General features: G+C 37.9%; 1 protein-coding gene across 3 annotated transcripts in view; it reads right to left on the reverse strand.

The window, feature by feature from the left end:
• Positions 1–24,000, reverse strand: part of LOC121326659 (autophagy-related protein 16-like) — a 53,035-nt gene that overhangs the window by 19,505 nt on the left and 9,530 nt on the right. Inside the window, exons 1-10 of one of the 3 annotated variants that reach the window (XM_041270006.1) lie at positions 18,024–18,064; positions 17,169–17,262; positions 16,286–16,391; positions 13,001–13,074; positions 11,805–12,056; positions 7,409–7,474; positions 2,508–2,594; positions 1,960–2,016; positions 1,547–1,594; positions 309–411 (exon numbers count right to left, since the gene is read on the reverse strand). In XM_041270006.1, the coding sequence (XP_041125940.1) occupies positions 309–411; positions 1,547–1,594; positions 1,960–2,016; positions 2,508–2,594; positions 7,409–7,474; positions 11,805–12,056; positions 13,001–13,074; positions 16,286–16,348 (750 nt within the window). In that variant the 5' untranslated portion in view covers positions 16,349–16,391; positions 17,169–17,262; positions 18,024–18,064. Of the gene's footprint in view, positions 1–308; positions 412–1,546; positions 1,595–1,959; positions 2,017–2,507; positions 2,595–7,408; positions 7,475–11,804; positions 12,057–13,000; positions 13,075–16,285; positions 16,392–17,168; positions 17,263–18,023; positions 18,065–24,000 lie in introns of those variants that run through there. The other 2 variants (XM_041270004.1, XM_041270005.1) reach the window with 2 other exon arrangements.

A 24,000-nucleotide genomic window follows, 5' to 3' on the forward strand; every position in this document is an offset into this window, starting at 1 on the left:
GACACGGACTGAGATGTCATCCTATCAGTCAGGACCCCTGAGCCTATCAGTGTACAAATAGAGCATGATGAAAGAAAGCAGGGACTGCTGGGAACCAGGAGCTACTGTGAGGGCACCTGCGAATCAGACCTTTTATATCACATCACTGACCTCCTCAACTATCAAATCAATTGAGCTACACTTCTGGGATCTATACTCTGTTTTGGGGTTACATTTACATACTATTCTACTACAGTAATCAACACAGATGCCCTTCTTTGTCCACCTAACCTTCCTTCACATATTCTTGTTAAAAGGCAGATACTCACAAAGACATGCAGAGCAGTAGTGGGCACACGGACCTCCGAACATACTCCTGTGTGCACCTCTGCGCTCTCAGGGGAGCTGCCATAAGAATTGACAGATCGACGCCTACATACGAAGGAAACCAATTCAATTACAAAATAAAAATCACTACAGGTTTTATAGAAATTTAAATATTTACCACAATAATGATTCCAATGCTCTGTTACATTACATAACATACACATTTTGCAACTGTCCAGCTGATGGACATAACTTCACTTTTACACAGGGAGTATTATCTACTTCAGTGTTTCAACAACTTCAGAACACAGCACCCCCTTACGCACACACTACCTAAACACTAAACGGGGCAAAACTGAGAATTCATTTCATGGAAAATCAAAAAGGAAAGCAGATGTATACTTCTGTACTCCAAATCCTTTAACCATTTACTGACAATAACCCCCCCCGACAGTGTATTTGAAGACCAACACACAATCAGCTTGATTTGTTTCCTTGCATCCCACCCCCAGACCGCAGGATGGGAATCATTGATCAATTTGATCACTGCCTCCAATATGATAATATTATTCACTTGACTGTTAAGTTTCTCTCTGTTCCTCAATCTGGCGTACCCGATACATGGTGGCTGCTTCCTCAGCCCTCATTCTAAGGCCTACCCTTACTACAGACTGTTGCATCTCACCAACTCCCACTCTCATTTTTAGTTACACTATCTGATACAAGACTAAAACAGAACCTTTGCTAATTGCATGGAACTTCCATGCATTAGTTTCCAGTTGTATGATTTCTAAGCTTTGGTTCGCAGTAGGTTAAAGTAATACCTATGGAGTTCACTGTATTCTACATGTTATGTATTGCACTTTAGTATGAATCCAAGACCTCTCAACACAACTGAAACCAAAAAAGGGAAAAGACACTCTCCCCCAGAGCCAGTGTTTAGAGCAGAGGCATTTCTCATTGTGAAAGACTTTCCTTAAATAGTGAGTAGTCTTGGTTGGCTTACAGGTATATACAAAAACAAAAATAGAAGGAGCAATGTAATTGGCTAACAAGTTTTGGCTTCGCCTCATGCTGAACACCAACCCCCACTCTGGACCATATTTGAACACCCTGTTGTGTGTCATTGCTTTCTGATTGTGTTTTATGCTATTAAGTTTGTTTATTTCAATATTTTTACACAGGCAAACCATGCACTACAATATACACATCCAAACACGGTTCTTTGCTGAAGCTTCACCTTGTGATATCAGGAGTGTGATGTCCAAGAATCGGAGACTCAGAGAGGCTGCCGACACAGGTGACAAAAAATCCCAATGAAAAAGTAGGGGTATTGGGGTGGGGAGATTAACACAGACAAAAAGAAAAGAGGAAATGGAGTTGAAGATATAGAGGGTAGATTGAAGGTACAGGAATTTGAAGACACAAGATTTCAGGAGGAGACACAGGAAGTCAAGTTGAAGACACAAGATTTCAGGAGGAGACACAGGAAGTTGGATTGAAGACAGAGGAAGTCACGTTGTGGAGTTGACATATAAAAAAAGAAGGCATGGGAAGAGAAACAAGAATCGTATCACCGCAGGTGGGACTGAATCATTATGTGAAAGAACATTTTAAATGTAATATTAAAGAAAATAAAGTTTGCTAACCTACCCAAAGATATTAGTGATAGAGTCCAGAAGGCCTCCGGGTGGCTGGGAGGTGCGTTTACTAGCAAAATACAGAAAGAAAAGACTTTGACTGGATACCGGTGCTTTCAGACAAGGCTCTGTTAGGCAAGGCCTACCTTAAGATTAGCAGTAAGGGTTTAAAAAAGCAGATTTTATCCATGATAGCTGCAAAACATTAAGTAAGGGATCGGTCAGGTTACTAATTTTTTTTTTAACCTGGATTTAAAAAATAATTCCATTTGGGGGGTAAAATTTGGCATTATCAGATATGATCTGAATCCCTACTGATCTAGTCCCAATAACAAAATGCTGAACACAATTCTGTTCACTAAGTAAAAGCATTTAAGAGCACATTAAAAGGTATACCACTGTAATTATAATACAAGAACCAGTTTTATTTGAATAAAACAAAACTGGCAAAGAACAACAATGACAAAGGATCTCAAAACTGATCTTTACGTGGTTTAACCCTTTCACCCCCTATTTCTAAAGTTCTATTAACACTGCGGTTGGTTTGCATGCAGCCCATACCTGGGTGTGCGGGTGATGGCCTTCCCAGGCGATGTCTCCCCCCCGGGCTCCGCAGTATCGTCGGACAGGACCTCAATGTCATCATCCCTGTGGAGTGAGCACAAGCTGCACTGGTCAGCCACGGAGCTTCCATGACCACAGGAGCAGCAGTTATTTACGTTGACTGGAGTGGGCAATTTTGCTTAGCCAATCAGCACTTAATGTTTTCAACACATTAGTCAACCAATCAGTTGTGCAGGGTTGTTTAAAAGTGTTAATTAGCCACCATGTAGAGATCTACATCTACATCTACATCTCCACAGACACATTAGTTTCTTGCAATTCACTTTCACTTTGTGCCCGCAGGGCCACCGCAGGTATATTTCAATAGTGCGAGCGCTAATAGAAAAAAAAAAAGAGGCCTGAAAGATTGTTAAGAAGTTTTGGACTGTTTATTTTAACAAATACCACAGAAATATCTTAAGGTTATACAGTTTGTAAGTTTAGGAAAGTATCCAAAATAAAAAAATTATTTGTATCATTTTGTTCCATTTTACACACAAATTAGTAGGTGAAATCCAAACCTTTCTGCATAACTGTATATTTGAATTGTCCCAATATATTAATGCATTTCACAATTCAAAAAAATTCGAAAGTAATTTCACCATATCTTTCTTTATAATTGTGTCTAGTTACACTACCCGTCAAAAGTTTTAGAACACCCCCATTTTTCCAGTTTTTATTGAAATTTAAGCAGTTCAAGTCCAGTGAATAACCTGAAATGGTACAAAGGTAAGCGGTAAACTGCCAGAGGTTAAAAAAAAAAGTTTAGGTTACCAAAAACTGAAAAATAATGTACATTTCAGTTATACAAAAAGGCCTTTTTCAGGGAACAACTAATGGGTTAACAACTTACAGCTGTTCTGCAGCAATGGAAGTAAGTTAAGCCTTGAAAGTTGATGCTAACAATTCCTACAGGTGTCCCAACTTTTGTTGATTACTTACAAACCCTCTGTCTGTATAAAAGCAGTGTTGGAACAGACTGTGTTACTACACCCTCTTAAGCATTACTTGGACAGTACTGTACTACAGGAAGTAGTATATTGCTATCATAATGGCGAGAAAAAGGCAATTAACAAAGGAAGACAGTCAGACCATTATAACCCTTAAAAGTGTAGGTCTTTCCTTTAGAGATATTGCAAAGAAAGCCAAGGTGTCAGTGATACAGTTTCCTACACCATCAAAAGGCATTTGGAAACTGGAGGAACTCTGACAGGAAGAGGTCTGGCAGACCCAAAGCCACAACAGAATCAGAAGACAAGTTTCTGAGAGTCAACAGCTTGTGCGATAGGCGGCTCACAGGACAACAGCTTCAAGCACAGCTTAACATTGGTTGAAGTAAGCAAGTCTCAGTTTCAACTGTGAAGAGAAGACTTCGAGCTGCAGGTTTGACAGGTCGAGAGGCAGTAAGAAAGCCATTGCTAAGATGGCAAAATAAGAAAAAGACGCTTGCCTGGGCCATGAAGCACTGTAAGTGGACTACTGAAGACTGGAAGAAGGTCTTATGGACCGATGAATCAAAATTTGAAATCTTCGGTTCATCACACAGGGTTTTTGAACGCCGTTGAGTAGGTGAAAGGATGATTCCTCTGTGTGTGACACCAACTGTCAAACATGGAGGAGGAAGCGTCATGGTCTGGGGCTCTTTTGCTGGATCCAGAGTCAGCGACTTGCACAAAGTGAGTGGCACCCTGAACCAAAACGGCTACCACAGCATTTTGCAGCGCCATGCAATACTCTCTGGTATACGCCTAGTTGGTCAGGGGTTCATCCTACAGCAAGATAATGACCCAAAACATACCTCCAGGCTATGTCAGAACTACCTTAGAAGAAAAGAAAAGATGGTAGGCTTCAAATCATGGAAAGCCCAGCACAGTCTCCAGACTTAAACTCCATCGAGCTGGTTTGGGATGAACTGGACAGAAGGGTGAAAGCAAAGCAACCTACAAGTGCAACACATTTGTGGGAACTTCTGCAACAGTGTTGGGAAGAACTTTCCGAACAATATTTGATTTCCTTTGTAGAAAGAATGCCACAAGTGTGTTCGCCTGTTATATCTGCAAAAGGTGGCTACTCTGAGTAAAACATTTAGATTAAATTTTGTTTAAAAAAAACAATTCCATGATTTCTTTATCTCCAATTGTTTATTTGTTCTATGCTTTAATTTCAGAGTACAGTGAGACATTAAACTGCGTAAATTTCAATAAAAACTGGAAAAATTTAGGTGTTCAAAAACTTTTGACCAGTAGTGTACCTTTTAAAAGATTTACTCTTGTATATGTACGTTTATGAATTGAGACTCAGTATTGCAAGGTGGTGGTTATGTTTAATTTTTTTCTCAGTTCTATTTAATTTTGATTTAGTTGATAAAGCTTTTTTTTTTTTTTTTTTTTTTTTTTTTTTTTAAATCTTAAAAATAGTGCCAATGAAAATCAGCATAGACAACTTTCCTGAACCAAAAAGACTTGTGTTAACTGTTATACAGCTTGATGTACAGGGTGGTACACTACAGCCATTTCTGTCTATCATCCCAAGGGTTTATTATAACTTCCATGGGAGGTACTTCTTATTTTTTATTTTTTTATTTTGGATGGTGCACAAATCCAACCTTTCTTGCACTTTGGAACTTTACATAATAATTCATACTTTACAATATAAAATGTTTCCATATTTTTCAAAGCTTAGTATATTCTCAGTTCTTATGGGTAACTTATTCAAAGTGTCCATGCATAAAGAACATCATTCTGCATATACAGTAAAAAGATAATATTTAGGTTCTTGCGAATTAAAAAAGCTTTTGCCTGTTGCTTAGGTTACTTACTCAAAGTGTCCATGCGTGAAGAACATTGTATTTCTCAGATCGATTTATGCTGATATTTGCAATCATTGCATGTGAAATGTCAGTGTTCTGTGCCACGTCTATCACCCTTAACACTTTCAGACAATGCTAACAATCTCCCTTCTTACCCTCACCAGGTTTGCAATCCACCACAACAGAAACTGTCTACCTCGCCTATTGAAAACCAAACCACTGTAAACGGTCCATTAACAATGCCTTAAGCAGGGATCATCGTGCCCCACTTAATTCACAATACAACAATTAAAAAAAAAAAAAAAAAAAAAAAAAGAATGGTCTAATTATATATATATATATATATATATATATATATATATATATATATATATATATATATATATATATATATATATATATTCTCGCCCAGCTAAAGTTTCATCAATTAAGTTTCATCAAATTAATGTAAATGCGACATACAGCTAGTCAGACAAATTGCTTCTCTACTCCACCAGAATAGTTTTGAAGGTAAAATGAAGAACACCTATACCACTCTATCATGCTGCATGTACAATAAATAAGATCATGGTTGAGGTTCTGGCTGATTAAAATCTTTTGCCTATTGCTTATAAAGGGTGCAATGATCTAGTCAGGGATTCTGAGTACACAGGATTAATGAGAAGGGACTTATTTCCATAACATTTGTGAGTGTGTGCGTGTGTATGTGTATATATATATATATATATATATATATATATATATATATATATATATATATATATATATATATATATATATATATATATATATATAGTTGGAAAACATGGATCGAGAATTGATTAGGGGTTTGCTATGCATGTGGACTGGCAGAGCTATACTGGTGTTCTTTTCTGAAAAGAGACTAATATTGCAGATAGCAGACTGTTTGGTTCAAATTGCATGTACTGCTAACCATTGATAGAGACGTTGCGTCTACAAACTCTTGCCCAACAATGACTGCAAGCTAACGAGATAACAATGCTGTGGACTAGAAGGGAACAGGCTCTAAAGACTTCAGAGAGATCAAAAGAGATAATCCCACTGGCATCAAAGGGGGTCGCAAGGAGATAACAAAAGGCAGATGTATGGACCTTTTGTCTCCAGGAGTGTGAAGAATGCACTGAGTTCAGAGGTTGTCACACTAGACTACACACACAGACACACACACATTAACACTCACACAATAAATTAAATTACCTTGACCATTGGTTAAGTGTCAGAGAAAGGGGAGGTGGACCATCTATACAGAAGGGTATTTAATGTCATGCAAACATTGTAATGTTGAGTATTGTGTTTGTCCTGTACCTGGGACCAGACTCCCTGCATATTTCAATAAACCTGGCAACTGATTGAAGAAAAGGACTCTGTGCATTTTCTTGAATCTACTTACTCACCATCTATTTTTGTAAGTTACTTCATATATATATATATATATATATATATATATATATATATATATATATATCTATATATATATATATCATATATCCTATAGATCTAGTATTATTCAGGGATACTCCTAGATCAGTAAAGTCTATTAATGTATTTGTAACAAGAGGCTATTTCAATCATTTATAAATGGCAGCTACATTTAGATCTGCCACTATGTAGACGATTAAAATGGAGTGTGATGCATTCAAAGTATTATGTACTAGTGTGATCCCACTATCTCTAACTGACAATTGATTGACATCTCATGAATGTTAGTATGAGTGTTCTCTAAATAAACTGACTTAATAGTCCCAGCTATTTTTACAACGCAACTTTAGGTGGTCAAAGTGTTTTCCAAACAGGGTTTATGTCCAGGTTGTTAAAAGTAAAATTACTGTGAGGGAACAGGGCAGATTCAAGCTACTGCTGCTCTTTTAAAGTGGAATATTTTACATCCAGAACATGAAGACACAGATTTGCTGATCTCTGTTTACACTTGCCTGAGGACAATATACAGTCACAAGCTCCCATTATGTAGAATGCTGGTTAGCTGGCTTTCAGCAGTGTTAGCAGCAAGTCCTGTGAAAGCTGTACTCACAGGTCCAATTGCAAGGGCTCCTTTGCTGCATCAGCCAGTTCCTTCTGCAACTTGGCTTGTCTTCTCCTGAAAGGGCACAGAGCAATATTATCTGACTGCTGACAAAAATATTAATTATTGACTTCTTGTTAGAATGCATCAAAATAAAAAGCAAATTCTTGAATCAGCTATTAATAAAAAGCTAAAATACAAAGTCTATACAATACAATATAGTACTTAAAAACAACACAGTTTCTTTCTTTGTTCTTCTCTTCAATAGCTTTTTATAAGAAATGTTCATGTAAAGTCTGCTTGCATTGTTAGGTCTCCATGATTTAAATAATACAATCTCAAAGAATCCACAAGGGAAACCATATAGCAAGCCAAGATTTTAAAACAGGTATCACTGAGAAATACAAAACATGTGTCATTTTAAAAGTATTACTACATATAGCACTTGAGTGTTTTATGACTACGTTAAATCAAGTAATTTTGACCTAATTTTATTTACTTCATTTTTTCAACATTAGTCAATTAACAAACACAATAAAAACAAATAAATGGAAAAATAAGACACATGAAATGCCCCCTTCTTATACTGGACAGAGCGATCTTTAGCAGAAATATTTCCGATATTTGAAGCAACTGGTGTATTTTTCGTTGAAGACTTTAAAAGAAAACGTGCCCCTCTATGCAGCGTGTTTAATCGTTTAACAGAAGCAAATTGAACCTGGCTGCCAGGTTTCTAAATGCAGTGTAACAGGTAGTGCGTCAATAATGCAAATTTGCTGTATTTATTTTTTAAGATACTTTTTTTTTTTTTTTTTTTTTAATGTTCCCACATATTACATATTAAAACAACAATGGGTGCATTTCACGGAAATCACAAAATCTGTCAGGGGTAGGAAATTCCACAAATTTTGGTCAGGCATGTAGCTCCAACTTTTACATGCCCAATGCTTTACCCTACCTTAGAGTGAGCAGGTTTCAGCCTCTTGTGATTCCTCAGTGACAGATGACTTCTTAACTGCATATCCAGCTGTGTGCCTAGTGCCAACTGTTCCACAGCAAACACCAAATGTTCCACAGCAGCATCTGGCTGAAAATCAGCAGGATGAGGTCCATCTATGCTGATTCTCATGAGGTCATTCATGGTGTCAATTGAAAGGCGAGAGTGCAGTGGAATTTTCAATCTGTTCATTGCACTAAACCCTCTTTCACATGCAGACGTACTTGGAAATACAGCCAGCATAATTTCAGCTAAGAGAAGAACATGTTTAATGTTCTCTGGCTTAGTTTTGAGCAGGTATGTATATAGAGCATGCATACTGCAGGTATTCTCCTTCACTTTATTTACAGTTAGTTTTAGAGCAATCCACACAATTTGGGCAGTCTTGTTCTTCATTACTTAAAATTGTCTCAAAGTGTCTAATTAATTCTGAAATGTCATTATTTCCAAATGTTGCAAGAGCTTCTGCATTCATTATAGACCATAGAGTAAAGTCAAAGCCATTGAAGATTGACAGTGGTTTCTGTAGTAAAACTTATAAACGTTTTCCAATGCAGCTAATGGTTTCACTCAGAAGGACTTCCAGTTCTTGTTCTTGATCATTTGAATTTCCAGCCAGCCTTATACCTTTAAAGGTTGTCTCAGCCACTACAAAATGCCTACAGATAAAAACCAGGTTGGTGTCCTCCTAGTCGTAAGCAAGCCTTTTCCAACACACGACAGACCTCCGTTATGCAGCAGTCATCAGATTAAAACCTTTGACTCTGTCGTCAGTACGTCAAGCCAGTAATGCAAAATGTTCATAGAACACATACTTCTGATCTCATTTAAATAGCCCTTTGGGTGATTTGCAATGTTTTCAAGGTGTGCATCAATCTACACAATGTTTTTCAGCACAACCACTACTGCTCGCCGTTGGCTAACTAGCCAGCTCATTTGTTTCAATGTGCCCATTTGCGCCACAGACATTTCTAAAAACTGACATCTCCTTCAACTGCTGCCAAATTTTCAGAGAATACTGATATAGTTTTAAAATGCCTTTGACTGTATCCTCGAGCTTCCCTTTCAAGTGCTAGGTTTAACAGCATCTGCAATAGCCAATTCAAGATTATGCGCAATGCAATGAATGCATATGAGATAAGGAATGTCTTCTGCCATTCGTGCTGCCCATGTTTAGAGCAGCACCATCCACATTCAATCCCACTATTTTCTCTAACCGTTGTTCTTCATTATTTCCATTACATGAGAGTAGGTTAAAAACTTCATGCTAATCTGAACTCGGCTCTCGCCAAGATAACACCAACCAAAACATAGCTTTACAGTAAACAAAATGTGATCCTTTTGCATCTCCACCCATTTGTTGATGTAGATATCCTTCTGCATGGTGTTGATGGCTGAAGTGTAATGCTGGCTCCAGGGATCAGCTTATTTTGCCTATCCAGCGCATCAGCGCACACAACGGCTGTGATGCTGGCTCCGGGGATCAACCACAGTGCGGTCTCCCCAGCGCATCAGCATGACAACCGTCTCAATTGAGCTAAGTAGGGTACATCTCTGGGGTCTTCAAGTGGGCACCTTCTGTCCTCGGTGTTTCGTCCACTAGCCCACAACACCTCAAGAGGGCTCAACAGTGACTCTGGCATCCCAGCATCACCCCCCTCCTTTCCCCACTCAGCTCAGCCCAGCTAACTTTATAGTACATCAGTACTGCTTTATTTCTATTGTGCTTGAGATGACCATCCAGAATCTATCCATCTCAACCACAGCCAGTTGCTGCTCCTTTCTGCTGCTTCAGTCAAATTCTTCACTGTGCGACCCAACTCTTGGCCACTGAACCCAACATCTGAGAAACCAGGTTGTAGACTGTCACAAATCCTCGACAACCCACCTCCACTGGGTAAACTCGGATTCTCCATCCTCGCTGTTCTGCTTCAGCAGCTAGTTGAGCATACCGAAGTTTCTTCCTCTCATATGCCTTATCCACAGCATTCTCCCATGGCACTGTTAACTCTATCATATGAACAAGGCGTGCTGATCCAGACCACAAGACAATGTCTGGTTGAGGGTTAGTGGTGGCAATCTCGGGTGGAAAAATAAGCCGTTGACCAACACTTGCCAGCATCTTCCAGTCTCTAGCAGCTTCCAGTTGTCCTGGGCGAGGCTTGGTTTTAACACCTTTTCTTGGTGGTTGCTCTCCTGGACGGAGGAATATTGTCTTTTGTGTGTAATGCTTTAATGGAACTGGTGGCAACTTATTGGTCAGGTTACGCTTGTCAATGCTAAGGCCAAACATTGCAGCACCTTGTCATGGCGCCAAGTAAACAGTCCTTGGCTAAGACCCACCTTACATCCTGTCAAAATGTGTCTTAATGTTGCAGGAAATGAACACAAAGGACATAAGGGATCCTCACCCACCCAGAGATTTAATTTAATTTCTTCTAGAGCAGCGGTTCTCAAACTTCGTGACACTGCGACCCCCTTACTGAATACTGAAACTGGAAATTCTGAAAAGTACGGAGGGCAAATATATGAAAGTTTTAATCAGTCATAATAGATTCAATGAATAGCTTGCTTTCTTTTTAGGAAATTAAATTTTTTTTGATGCCCGATTTGGGCATGTAAGCTATGCCCAGCCAAAATTTTTACATGCCCCAGGCATGTCGGGCAATATAATTTTCGAAGTATGTTTGTGATAACTGAAAAAAATACAGCCTTAACAATGCATTAATTATTTGAATTAGAAACATTTTAGCTAAAACTTAAAGGTTCCACTGCAATGAACCAAACGAGACAATTTAACAGCAAGATATCAGATGCAGGACGCTTTGGTCTGACATGTGCCTTCTAGTGCTGGTGACGCTTTCAATTAAAGAGCAAGTAGGTTCAGCTGTCAATATTTTATGGACTTTTAAAATATTTTCTTAAATATTTTACATTGTTTCATTCTGAGTGGTTCTGGATTCTGTCGCTCCAATATTACCTAAGAGCCTTCCGCATTTCACTCAAGTCAAGTGACAACGTAACCTTTCTTATATGTGGAGTAGGTGGGGTTAGCTGACTTGGGCACACTGTCACATGATTTGAATATAATGAGGAAAGCTATTCAGTCCAGACTCTTCAGACACTCCGGACAAGCTCAAAGCTTGGTAGATTTAGAAAACAATGGGAGAAACAGACCCAGAACCACTCAGAATGATTGCAAACAAAATCAAATAGAAAGGGAAATGTTAAAAAAAAAAAAAAAAACTAATTAAAGTGACATTTGAAGCTAAACAAAAAGATGTACCGAGTAGTCACAGTCAATTTTGAAAAGTCTACAATGTTAAAGAAGGCTCTGCCATGTGACACTTCAGGGACTGAAAAGTAGGCCCTAGTAAGTAACAACTACCAACCAGTCCCCATGTTCACCTGCAGTCCTTCTCGTTCTCTGCGTTGAGCTGGTTGGCCTCCTGTGCTTTTTCAGCCATCCAGCGGGAGACAAGCTCCTGGTTGTCCTCGGTGGTGCGCCGCAGCTTCTCCTCCAGAGCGCTGAAAGTGATCTGCAGGGCATCATACTCGTCCTTCAGGGTCTGGTTGGCCATCTCCAGGTCCTGCAGGTTCGAATGCAACTCTCTGCACTCGCTCTCTAGCTCGGAGATCCGCTGCTGGAACTCCGCCATCCTGCACAGCACAGAGACAAGAGTGAATGTTTTCAAAACCTAAATTACAGATAAGTGAAAAAGAACTGCATCATGGAAATGTCCAATGGATAAAACACGGTGTAATGTGTCTTGTCAAAAGAACATTTAAAAAGTTACATGAACCTAAACTCAGAGGTCAACGTTATGGTCTCCAACACATTTAGCATGCAGTGTTTAAATAACACTGCAAATATGACATCACTAACTCAAATGGTTTCTCATATGAGGCTGTGACACTGTGGCAGCAGCAGTTTTTTAAAATAAACTGTCACAAAAGGGTTCATTTTTCACGTATGATATCCATGATTGAATTTGTCCTAGAGAATGAGTACAGCTGTATACAGAGTATGAAGCCAATATCTCAAAGAATCTTTATCATCTGGAAGTTCTCGTTCTCTGGTGTAAAAAACTGCTGTCTACTTTCAAATCAATTTCAACAGTACAATAGTTTAATTTAGCCGGTCAGTCACAATTTTTTTTTTTTTTAATCTATGATAACACTGTTCTTTGAATAAACAATTATCAGCATAAATGAATGGAGCTACAGTTCTACTGAATCACAAGAGTCTGCACTATAATCGAGATAACAAGTAAGAATTTATCCAGATTTAAAAAAAAAAAAAAAAAAAAAAAACTGTACCAGAGATGCTTTGAACTTATACACTGCAAGCTGTAGTGTGCGAGATATTAAAAAAATGTCCTGTACAGTTACTGACAAATTTTACATTTAAGTTACTGGTTTTTGTAAGGTGCTTCAGTATTATTTTTTACTGAATGGCTTTGTCAAACTGAAATGGGCCAACAAAGTGAACTTGGAAGAACAGGAATTCATAAGAAACAGCAAAGGGGCATGATTACTATGTTTAAATGACACACACACTCCCCAATCACCAATTCATAGATCACATCACTTGTTGTACTCACTTTGCTTCATTTGCCTGGATCTCCTTGTCTTTCTGTTGCATTTGGTTATTCAACTGAATGACATTCTGGGCCAGCTAGAAAACAATTAATAAATAAAGCATATATAAAATCAGAACACAGAACTACATGTCAAAAGAAAATATAGTACGTCGCATATCCGATCCCCTGTGGATGAGTATAGGCAGATATATGAAAAAGTCGGAATCATAAGCACCTATTTAAAAAAAACAAAAACATTGGGGACATTTTTTTCTTTAGAAGTAAGCAAACGTAAACTTGATTAATTGTACAGTGTTGCTATGCAGTTTGCTATAAGCCATCTCCACACAAAGCTTTTTTGGGAAAAAAAATACAAAACAAAAACAGTAAACGTACAGTAACCTGCAACTGATGGCTTCTTTCTTAACTTTAGGTTTTAAGTTCAAAAGCTACAACACGCTGCAAATATCTGCAAGTGTGCACTCATATAAGCACACTGCACAAAAAAAAAAAAAGGCTTTCTCGACTAGCATATTGAAACGTCACTGTTACACGCAGCTGACTGACACACGCACCCAGCCCTGCCTCTCTTAAAGGGGAACGCACCAAAAGGCTGATTGCTATAACACTTTCTTTCTGTTTCAATCACGGAAGCTGCATTTGCTGCCAATTCTATTACTCTCATAGCCTACTTTTAATACTTATTTATTTGTTTAGCGAGGCGGTTAATTGATCAGGGCGGTTAAGTGGCGTTCCATTGTATGCCCTAACTCAGGGGTCGACAACCTCAGCGTAACCTGGGGCCGCTGTGGCGGGCCACAAAATGGCTTCTGGGCCGCCGCCACCAACAAAACTGAACAATTTTTAACTCAACTGTCAGGTTGTAATACCTGCACAATACCAACAAACTTACAGAAACACACTGGGCAAAGCATAGAGTACAGTTATACTGTATTTACTTAAAAAAATGGAACGCTAAGCAAAGACATTACCGCTATACCACTGCTATCGTCTTTTCAGTCAACAATCTTAAACCACACAGAATTCACAATGTAAAACCACACAGAATTCAAACAGTGCTTATCTGTGCAACAGCAAACAGAAATAACTATTTAAATGGGTTTCATTTACATTTACTAGCTGCCCGTTACTTCTGTGTTTCTCAAAGACAAAAAAAAAATCCAACGAAAAACAAGTGCCCAAATAGTACTTTGAAGGTACATGGATTCCCACCAAAAACCGCCATAAAAATACAAACGCAGGTTTACTCTAATCCCATTTAACATTACATGTAGTTATTAAATTGTACATTTTACTCCCATCAAGAGAAAAAAAAGACATTTCTCTTAAATTAAAACAAACAACTGATTTAATTTGGCCAACTTCACCTCTGTCGTTCCGCTGGCTCAGCACTTCGCATACAGTTACAGCATAAGCATTGATTAGGTACTTCCATGTGATGTTGGCTGTGTGCCTTAGAACTGTTGCCTAACAACCACTGACAGACTGTGTGCGGTGTGAGAAAATCACTCCGGCAACAACAACACAGAAGCTGGTAAGTGCCAAGGCGGCAGATCTAATTAATGTTTTTTTGTAATACATTTGTAACAATTTGTCTAATCAAAGTTTGGGTGCCAGAAAAGTATATATAAACTTCCCAATAAAAGATAACCACAACTTGTTACTCAAACCTTATAGCAAAACTATGTTTCTACCTACGCGACCCTACAATATAGAAATTACAACTGACTTGATAACTTAATAGAGAACAGGGCTTTAAGCAAACACTAACTGACATTTATTACATAACTAGAACGGTTACTTATTTCTGCACAGCACTCAAAACATACATTTTCAAAAGTATTCTTCCTCAACACCTTTAGTTTTCTCAATTAGTTTCAAATTACTGTTAACAATATATCTATTAACAATAACAATTGTATATTTCCTAGTTTACATAATTATCCTTGGCACAATAAATTAAACTGAACAATAGCCAATAAGATTGATAGTTAAATGGCAAGCAATTAAATTAAGTCGTACTGAGCCCCCCAAACGATTGACTTTAGTTGTTGCTCAGGTAAATTCCTTTACACCATACATAATCAAATTGGAAAACATTTCAATTGCCAAATACGACCAAACATTTCACATGTAAATTACAGATAATGAACAAAGCTTTTGGCGTCAAGGTAAGTATCAGCAATAATGACTGAGAGGCTATAATAGCAAGGAAAATAACAAAGGAAGCAACATAGGTCTGAACAGTCACTTTCCCAAACAAGAAAGGAGGAAAATAATGATGGGATCTTCCATAATAATAATAAAAAAAATACTGTTTAAGTCACGTTACAGATGTCAGCAGTCCTCCTCAAATAAATGTGTAGGATATCGTCATAACGACTTTCCGTAGGTAACAGCAAAACAAAACAAAAAAAATAAATAAAGAAAACTCCAGGTTTCAGTCTCACTAGTAATACAGCAGTTTAAAGAAAACTCCAGGTTTCAGTCTCTCTATAAAAACAACAAACAGAATCCACGTTGCTTTAACAAACTCCTGCAGCAAATCACTACCCGCAGCTTCAATTGTTTGAACAAATAAAAAAAGAAAACATAATATGGATTGTGTTCCACACATTAAATAATTGTTTGTGTATTCTAAATTTCAAACCATGGTCACTGGTCCTGCACGTTTCAAATCACTCAGCACTCTCTCCTTCAATCGTCGGCTTGCCATACAGTTCCCGTTCCAACATACTTCCAATACGCAGAAAACAATCCAAAGTGTCAAAGCTATATTCATATATTGGTTTTAACTTTCAGCTTAGACACAAAAAAAAAAAAAAACTATAGAGACTCATTGCCATACTGCCACCTCTCTCTTGTTCACTCCTTTAACTATTACGTCACTTCCTATGCCCATATTCTTCCCTTCTCCACCTATACCAGACGTCTTTATGTAATTTTAAAAATGATTGACAACCAAAGAGGCTAGTGCTAAATTCAATACGGCACACACTGATAAAGAAACTGAGGGGCCGCCACCAAACCTCAAATGGGCCACCATTGGCCCGCGGGCCGCCACTTGCCGATCCCTGCTCTAACTGAAAAGCTTTAATTGAGTTAATATTGGCATCAGTTATGCTAACAACAGTCATGCTTATCCAATTTACTCTCATTTGAAAGAGGCAATGCGGTCTTAGGGTTAGAGCAGAGTGACTAGGAGACAGTGTGTCCTCAAGGTTACAGCAGAGGGAGTGGGTTATCTCTGGAAACACTCTCACTCTTCTGTAGACTGGCACTAACCTCCCCACGCTTTTTGTGCAGCTCTGTCAGCTCCTCTTGGTGTTTGATCCTAATCTCAGCCATCTCCTGTAACAGGGCTTCACTCCGCACTCCATCATGACCTGGGCTACAGATACAAACACAAAGAAATGCATGCATTTAAACACATAAACACACTGGAACCTAGTCTCTCTCAAAACAGGGAAGCTGTGATCGTCATCTGGGATGACAATTTAAAAAACAGGTGTATTTCTACCAAGAAATCTCCTATGATATACTGTCTGCAAATCTACATTACCATTTAAGTGTCATACACATCTCCCATGAAAGAGCAGACTTGACTTAGTTTTCATAGTCATTTTTATAGTCGTTTCAAACTTCACTTGCCCTTAAACTATTACACTGCATTGGTCTACAATGCATCAATATACTGTAAATGATTAAACGTTTTTATTTCAGTTTATATCATAAGGCTGTAAAGGTATAAACATACTCCATATGTAGCTTTCAATCAGACAGGTAGAAAATAAGACACACATGTGCCTTTGACTGGATTCTTAGGCTTTCTGAGCTGTAATAAAAGGATCGACTCAGGGTCTTTATTTTTTATACTGCTCTGGGGAAGGAAAGGCAACTCCACTCAACACAGCAGTAGTATGCTCACACACAGAATCAACTGCAGCACTGATAATTGCTGTTTTGGGTGTTTGTCTAGGGATGTTAGGAAATTAAACAGAATCAAAGAAGCGTACCAAAGACAAACTGTTTAAACCTTAACATATTTGCATCGCTCAGATTACCGATACTAATAAGCAAGTACCAAGTACCCATTCGGGAAGATATGCAGTCTTTTTCTGAACAGATGAAACCTAGAAGTGTAATACAGAGACTGTGGGTTGCTCACCTGAGGTCATGTCTGCTGTGGCTGTCAAATTTATCAGTCTGAAGCCTCTCTGAAAGAACAGTTTGCAGGTCAGACTTCTCCAGCAGTCTATTATCTACAGGTAAGAGATGAAGGGGTTAATCAATCTGGCTAATTGTACACAAGCTTCCTTGGCTATTCACAGATTACACCACAGAGTTCAGGTTTCTACTACAATTCCCCAGCCTTCTAGAGGGACGCTATAATCTCTAAATTGTGATACAAACTGTTTAACTACACTTGGATATTCTTGAAACAGTATGCTATTCATTAAACCACAAAAGCCACTGTAGTCAAGATTGTAAACTAGTTTTAGAACTAGATTTATAATACAGTAATGGAAATAATTGCATTATCTTACTTTGAGAATTAAAATCAATGATATACAGCAGACACATATGCAGAAACTTTCAAAGCATTTAGACGAGCAAATTATAGAAGGTTTATACATCAAAGCAAACCAAAGATAGGGTGTTTTCACACTATGACCCCATTCACACTTGCAATTTCAGATGACCCAGGGCCACCTTTTCTCATATGTGAATGCGCCAAAAAAGAAAAGGCAGCCCAGGGCCGGCCTAGATTTAGGCCGCCATGTCGATGCAGCCCAAGGCCTGCAATTCGAGGCCTTTCGGATCACATTACCAATTAGACTTTCTACGATAACACGGAAAAACGCGGCTTTTCTATGAGGTCAGAGATTTTTTTGTTTTACATTTGGTAAGGGGCAAAAAATAAGCAAGGCTTTTTTTGTTTGTTTCATAAACCAGATCAATACACATACCACATATAAACATTAACACAGGCAACTTCGCTTTACAATTTACGTAAACATACCTGTCTAATAAAGTTGCTTCCGGTATTCAAGTTCAGAGCTGAATGAGGCTTCAGTTTACTTCAGTCAGTATCCAGAGCTGTTCAAAGATGCCGAAAACAATAACAATCACCCCTAAAGATCGGATCAACGAGTTTGGCAAGGATGAATTTCACGCGGATGGTAATGTGCTTTGTTTTACTTCATGCAGCAAGGCTGTAGATTATACTCGTAGACAGACGATTATAGAACACACGGGGGCGCTAAACATAAATTAAATGAAAAGAAATGTAAACAGCAGACTTGGGATTCATTTCTGTGCTCAACACCAGCGTTGCTCGACAATCTGGCTGGAGAATGCTGCAGCTCCATTTTACAATAGCCATCCGGATGACGAAGACAAACTAACATGAAGTTTGTTTGTTTTATTGACTAATGGCACTGGTAAGCTTGTAACTTGCTTAGTGTAAAAATGGTATTTTCACTAATATTTCATTGCCTGTTATTGTGATTACTATTAATGTTATTCTACTGGCGACAGATAATTCGTTTATTATGCATCATGTATGTTGTTGGGCAAAGTGTATTTGATATATGACGGCATATTTCTGATTTAGATTAGGGTGCTTCCCTCTGAAGTTGCTATAGCTACATGTGGAAGAAGGGTTTTGTTATAGTCATATGTTCGGTAATCTTCCAAGAGAAAGGGTAATGCTGATGTTCAGTTTTTACTTGTAAGGGTTATGGACTAGAGAATAATAATGACAATAATAGGAATAACAACAAGTAAACAATAGTTTAACAATCGTGTTTCTAAACAAAGGTGATATTCGTGCAGGTTAAACAAATAAGTGTAACTGAGAAGAAACATGTGTAATGCAAATTATATACAACTATAATTAATGTTTATTGTAAATAGAACGAATGTTAAAGAAGGTTTTATTTTTGTATAAAATGATTCCAGGTGTAACCAGTTATTGAATTAATTAATTATTATTTAATGCCACCTCTTTCCTTAGGAAGGAGCAGTAGTATTAGGTGGTCAGTTGTGAGCTTGTCTTGTGAATGTTGTACATACAAGGACTGACCTGTTAGTCATTTGCGTTCTGAGTGAAATAAATATTTATACCAGTGAACACTGGCAAGTTGCTGTTTTCTGTGCTCTAAATACCTCCATGTTCTTGACAGAATAATGTGATTGTGGGTGGGGGGTAAGCTTGGTAGTCAATATATTTATTTATTTGTATATTTTAAATAAACTTGCTACTGTGCTGCACTGAACATCTGCTACAAATCCCAGTAGCTCTTCCATTCCGAGTGCTGGCTATCCATTTAGGCCTGCTTTTCAGTCACATATGCATAGGCGTTCTTGAAAACCCCTGTGGTTGGCAAAATCACGGTTGGCAAATACTACAACTTATGGAAAATAGGAGGTTAGGTTCTCCACGGCCGCGGTTACACTTATCATCAAATGCATTTTCCTTCACTAAACACAAATGAAAAACACAGCAACATAAAAACAATGTAAATACTATAACATACTGGGTAATGTAACATGTAAAAAGTAATAAAATTCTAACATAATAAAAAGTAATGTTTTATTTACCTTGAATCCTTAGCGTTGAAGGCCAGGGTGTTGTTGACTGGTGACAATTACACTAAGTTAACACTGAGCAACGAGACCGCATGCGCATGCTACTATGACTAGTACACCGGACAAAGCGAGAAATGATGCTGGAACTGGTAGGGGGAGATGCTGGCGAGATGGGAGCGCGGAAGCAAATGCGGATGCATCATATGTTTCCGTGCAAAAGCACATATACACAAATCTATATGCCGCAGTTGGCAAATTGGTATACAAAAGGAAAACCGTGTATTCATGAATTCCGCGGTTGGCAAATATGCAGTTGCTGAGGGATTACTGTATTTTGAACCCCCCCCCCCCCCCCCCCCCTTTTTAAAATAAAAATAAAAAAATGGAAAAGTATTCAGAGGATGGGCCACATTTATAAACAATTACAATAAATTCTCCCTATAGCATGAACACATTGGTTTGTCCCAAGGTCTGCACCGTGGCTAACATTAGCTAACAATAAGAAAAAATGTCGTTAAGCATGAAATATCAACACCTAAATATAGGCATATATTTTTATTTACTTCTTGCAAAAATATCTGAAGGAAGAGAGAGTATCAGACCGTTATGAAAAATGATACAAGTTTTGGATTTTAGAATTAAATAGAAATTAGGGTAATGCTGCCGCAGGACCATGAACAAGTTATTCCCACCAACATCTTTTATTTTTAACTCGGATAAAGCACTATTAAAATCTATCAAAAAGTGGCATTTTACAAACACACAAGCCTGATTTTGAAACCGTTGGCTACAATTGTTTTTTCATTAAAAACGTGTAACTTAGTTGTTCTTTGCTGATATTAATGTTCAGCTTTCATACTGAAATGTGTGTACTTACTAATAATTTTAAATCACATTCGTTTAATAATAAACATGTAGGCATGCTATGTCCCTGAATGAGTAAAAAAAAAAAACGTAGAAATAAATGCTGACTGATAAAAAGGGCGACTAAATATTTACCAACGTAGTTCATGATCACTAGCGCAGCTACACTGTGGCCGACTGGGGCTGTTGCCACATCAGGAAGAGTCATGCAATTATATTTGTATTTAAATTATTATCTAATTTATTTATCTACTTTTACCAGTGGCCGGTGAGATTTTTTGGGGGGTGGGATTGCAGTGATCCCATTGGCTGGATATCACCGTTTCAGCCAGGGAAACCGTACACTGTAAAATACAGGTCCTTAAAAAGTTACACCCGCATGTCTATTAAGTGACTGTTAATCGGGTTGGCTGGATGTACGTTTAAAAACAAATATTTATACAAAGTACAGTATGGATGAGGTTAAATGTGCATGTTTAGAATTTTTTTTTTAATGTGATCCAGTGCCAAAAGATCACTTCATTCAAGAGCATTATAAACATGGACCCATTCAGACAGTTGACCGGAAAAGCAATACTGGTGTGCGTGGCTTTCAGAGTTCCTATACCTTATTTTAAGATAACTCAGAACTACTGTACATTGTAAGGAAATACAAACTCGTCCCACTATCAGTGTTTCTTTGCAGTGCCGTTTACTGGATGCTTGATACTGTGGTCTTCTTTTTCATGTCTTCTCATTAGGGCTTCATATTTTTTAGATCATTATTGACAAAAAATATTTGTAATTAAAAAGAGTAAATGCCATGTTAGCTTCTTATTACCCAGTGCCTGTAAGTTTGCCTTCAACTGTAATGCAACTGAATGTATTGTTTATTATGTGCTTTAAAAATAGTTAATAGTTAAAACAAAACAAAAAAAATGGTACATGATGGAAACAACAGCGTAGGATGGAGCAAGATGCAGTTTTTTTTTCCCCCAATCAATACTGCCCTGTATACGTGCAGGTGGCAGTAGTTAAATATATTCAACTCCTTTGGAGACAGTATGCGTTATCAATGTTTAACATGGGCGTTTTGCCCCATCCAACTCGTGAAACTTTGTTCTTGTAACTTGTAAGGTATGACTAGTTGACAAATAGTGTTTTCTATTCTAAGCATTACTTGACATTGCCACATTCTTAAACAAAACTGTTAAGCTTTATTAAAACCAATTAATTAAATTAAAGAACACACCTTGATTAATTAATATGAATAGTACTCAAAGAAATGAAACAAGTTATTTACAAACCGCTAACCAAGATCATGCAACAGTCTCTTGACACAGGGGTGGTACCGGCAGACTGCAAAATTGCAAACGTAATACCGATCCACAAAAAGGGAAACAAAACTGAACCAGGCAACTACAGACCAGTAAGCCTGACTTCTATAATATGCAAACTTATGGAAACTATAAGATCCAAAATGGAAAATTACCTATATGGTAACAGTGTCCTGGGAGACAGTCAACATGGTTTTAGGAAAGGGAGATCGTGTCTAACTAACCTGCTTGATTTTTTCGAGGATGCAATATCGATAATGGATAATTGCAAAGCATTTGACATGGTTTATTTAGATTTCCAGAAAGCTTTTGACAAAGTCCCGCATAAAAGATTAATTCTCAAACTGAACGCAGTAGGAATTCAAGAAAACACATGTACATGGATTAGGGAGTGGTTAACATGTAGAAAACAGAAAGTACTGATTAGAGGAAAAACCTCAGAATGGAGTGTGGTAACCAGCGGTGTACCACAGGGATCAGTATTAGGTCCTCTGCTATTCCTAATCTACATGAATGATTTAGATTCTGGTATAGTAAGCAAACTTGTTAAATTTGCAGACGACACAAAAGTAGGAGGAGTGGCAAACACTGTTGCAGCAGCAAAGGTCATTCAAAATGATCTAGACAAGATTCAGAACTGGGCAGACACATGGCAAATGACATTTAATAGAGAAAAGTGTAAGGTACTGCACGCAGGAAATAAAAATGTGCATTATAAATATCATATGGGAGATACTGAAATTGGAGAAGGTATCTATGAAAAAGACCTAGGAGTTTTTGTTGACTCAGAAATGTCTTCATCTAGACAATGTGGGGAAGCTATAAAAAAGGTTAACAAGATGCTCGGATACATTGTGAAAAGTGTTGAATTTAAATCAAGGGAAGTAATGTTAAAACTGTACAATGCATTAGTAAGACCTCATCTTGAATATTGTGTTCAGTTCTGGTCACCTCTCTATAAAAAAAAAGATATTGCTGCTCTAGAAAGAGTGCAAAGAAGAAAGAGGGACCAGAATTATTCAAGGTTTAAAAGGCATGTCATATGCAGACAGGCTAAAAGAACTGAATCTGTTCAGTCTTGAACAAAGAAGACTACGCGGTGACCTAATTCAAGCATTCAAAATTCTAAAAGGTATTCACAATGTTGACCCAAGGGACTTTTTTCGACCTGAAAAAAGAAACAAGGACCAGGGGTCACAAATGGAGATTAGACAAAGGGGCATTCAGAACAGAAAATAGGAGGCACTTTTTTACACAGACAATCGTGAGGGTCTGGAATCAACTCCCTAGTAATGTTGTTGAAGCCGACACCATGGGATCCTTCAAGAAGCTGATTGATGAGATTATGGGATCAATAAGCTACTAACAACCGAATGAGCAAGATGGGCCGAATGGCCTCCTCTCGTTTGTAAACTTTGTTCTTATGTAATCTATATTCACGTAAGATATGAAAACAAATTTTAATATTAGCTATTTAATAAGCTAATATGGGGACATGCATTTTGGTTACACTTTATGAATGTTTAACCCTTAGGCAGCACAACGCGTTCTGCCTTTTGGTGCTATTTGTGTTTGTACTTAATAAATACTCGGTCAGTAGATATTCTATATTTTATGTTGAAACACCTGTCCAATTGTGTGGGTTCACTATTATAAAAACCGTAAAAGACTGAGCAGTAAAAATTAGGTTTACCAGAGCTTATTAGCAAATTGAAAAAAAAGTTTGCCTCACTACGCTTGGCAGTTCTTCTTTACCTTCGCCCCCCTCACTATTAAACAAAGTTAGGCGCCCCTGCACATATGTGAATGCGCAAAGGTGCCTTAACCGCAAATGTGAATGGGGTTGCAAACCTAAATGCGGCAGACCTGGGCCAGCACAGTGTGAGCAGAGTCTATGTTATGCATATAAACATTGTTTGGAGAACATAACTGCCGAACAATGTCTTTGCATCTGCTGTTTAGATAAACTGGTAGCACATAAACTGCCAAGAGAAGGGTTTATTTATTTACTTAATTTATTTTTAAAACACATTCTTTCAAAGCATAAATCAAGCACATTTTGTTTGAAAGAACATTTCTGTTGCTGTTTGGTCTCTTTGCTTCAGCTGGTCTGCTATGTGCCTCTTGCAAGAGCACGGCTCCAAGATGAACAGTAAGCTGCAATGGGCCATATTTTCAAAGCATTTAGTCTTTAGTTAACTCCTTTTTTTTCTTTTTTTTTTTTTT

The sequence above is a fragment of the Polyodon spathula genome, chromosome 14 (assembly GCF_017654505.1).
Source record: "Polyodon spathula isolate WHYD16114869_AA chromosome 14, ASM1765450v1, whole genome shotgun sequence".
NCBI classification, from domain to species: Eukaryota; Metazoa; Chordata; class Actinopteri; order Acipenseriformes; family Polyodontidae; genus Polyodon; species Polyodon spathula.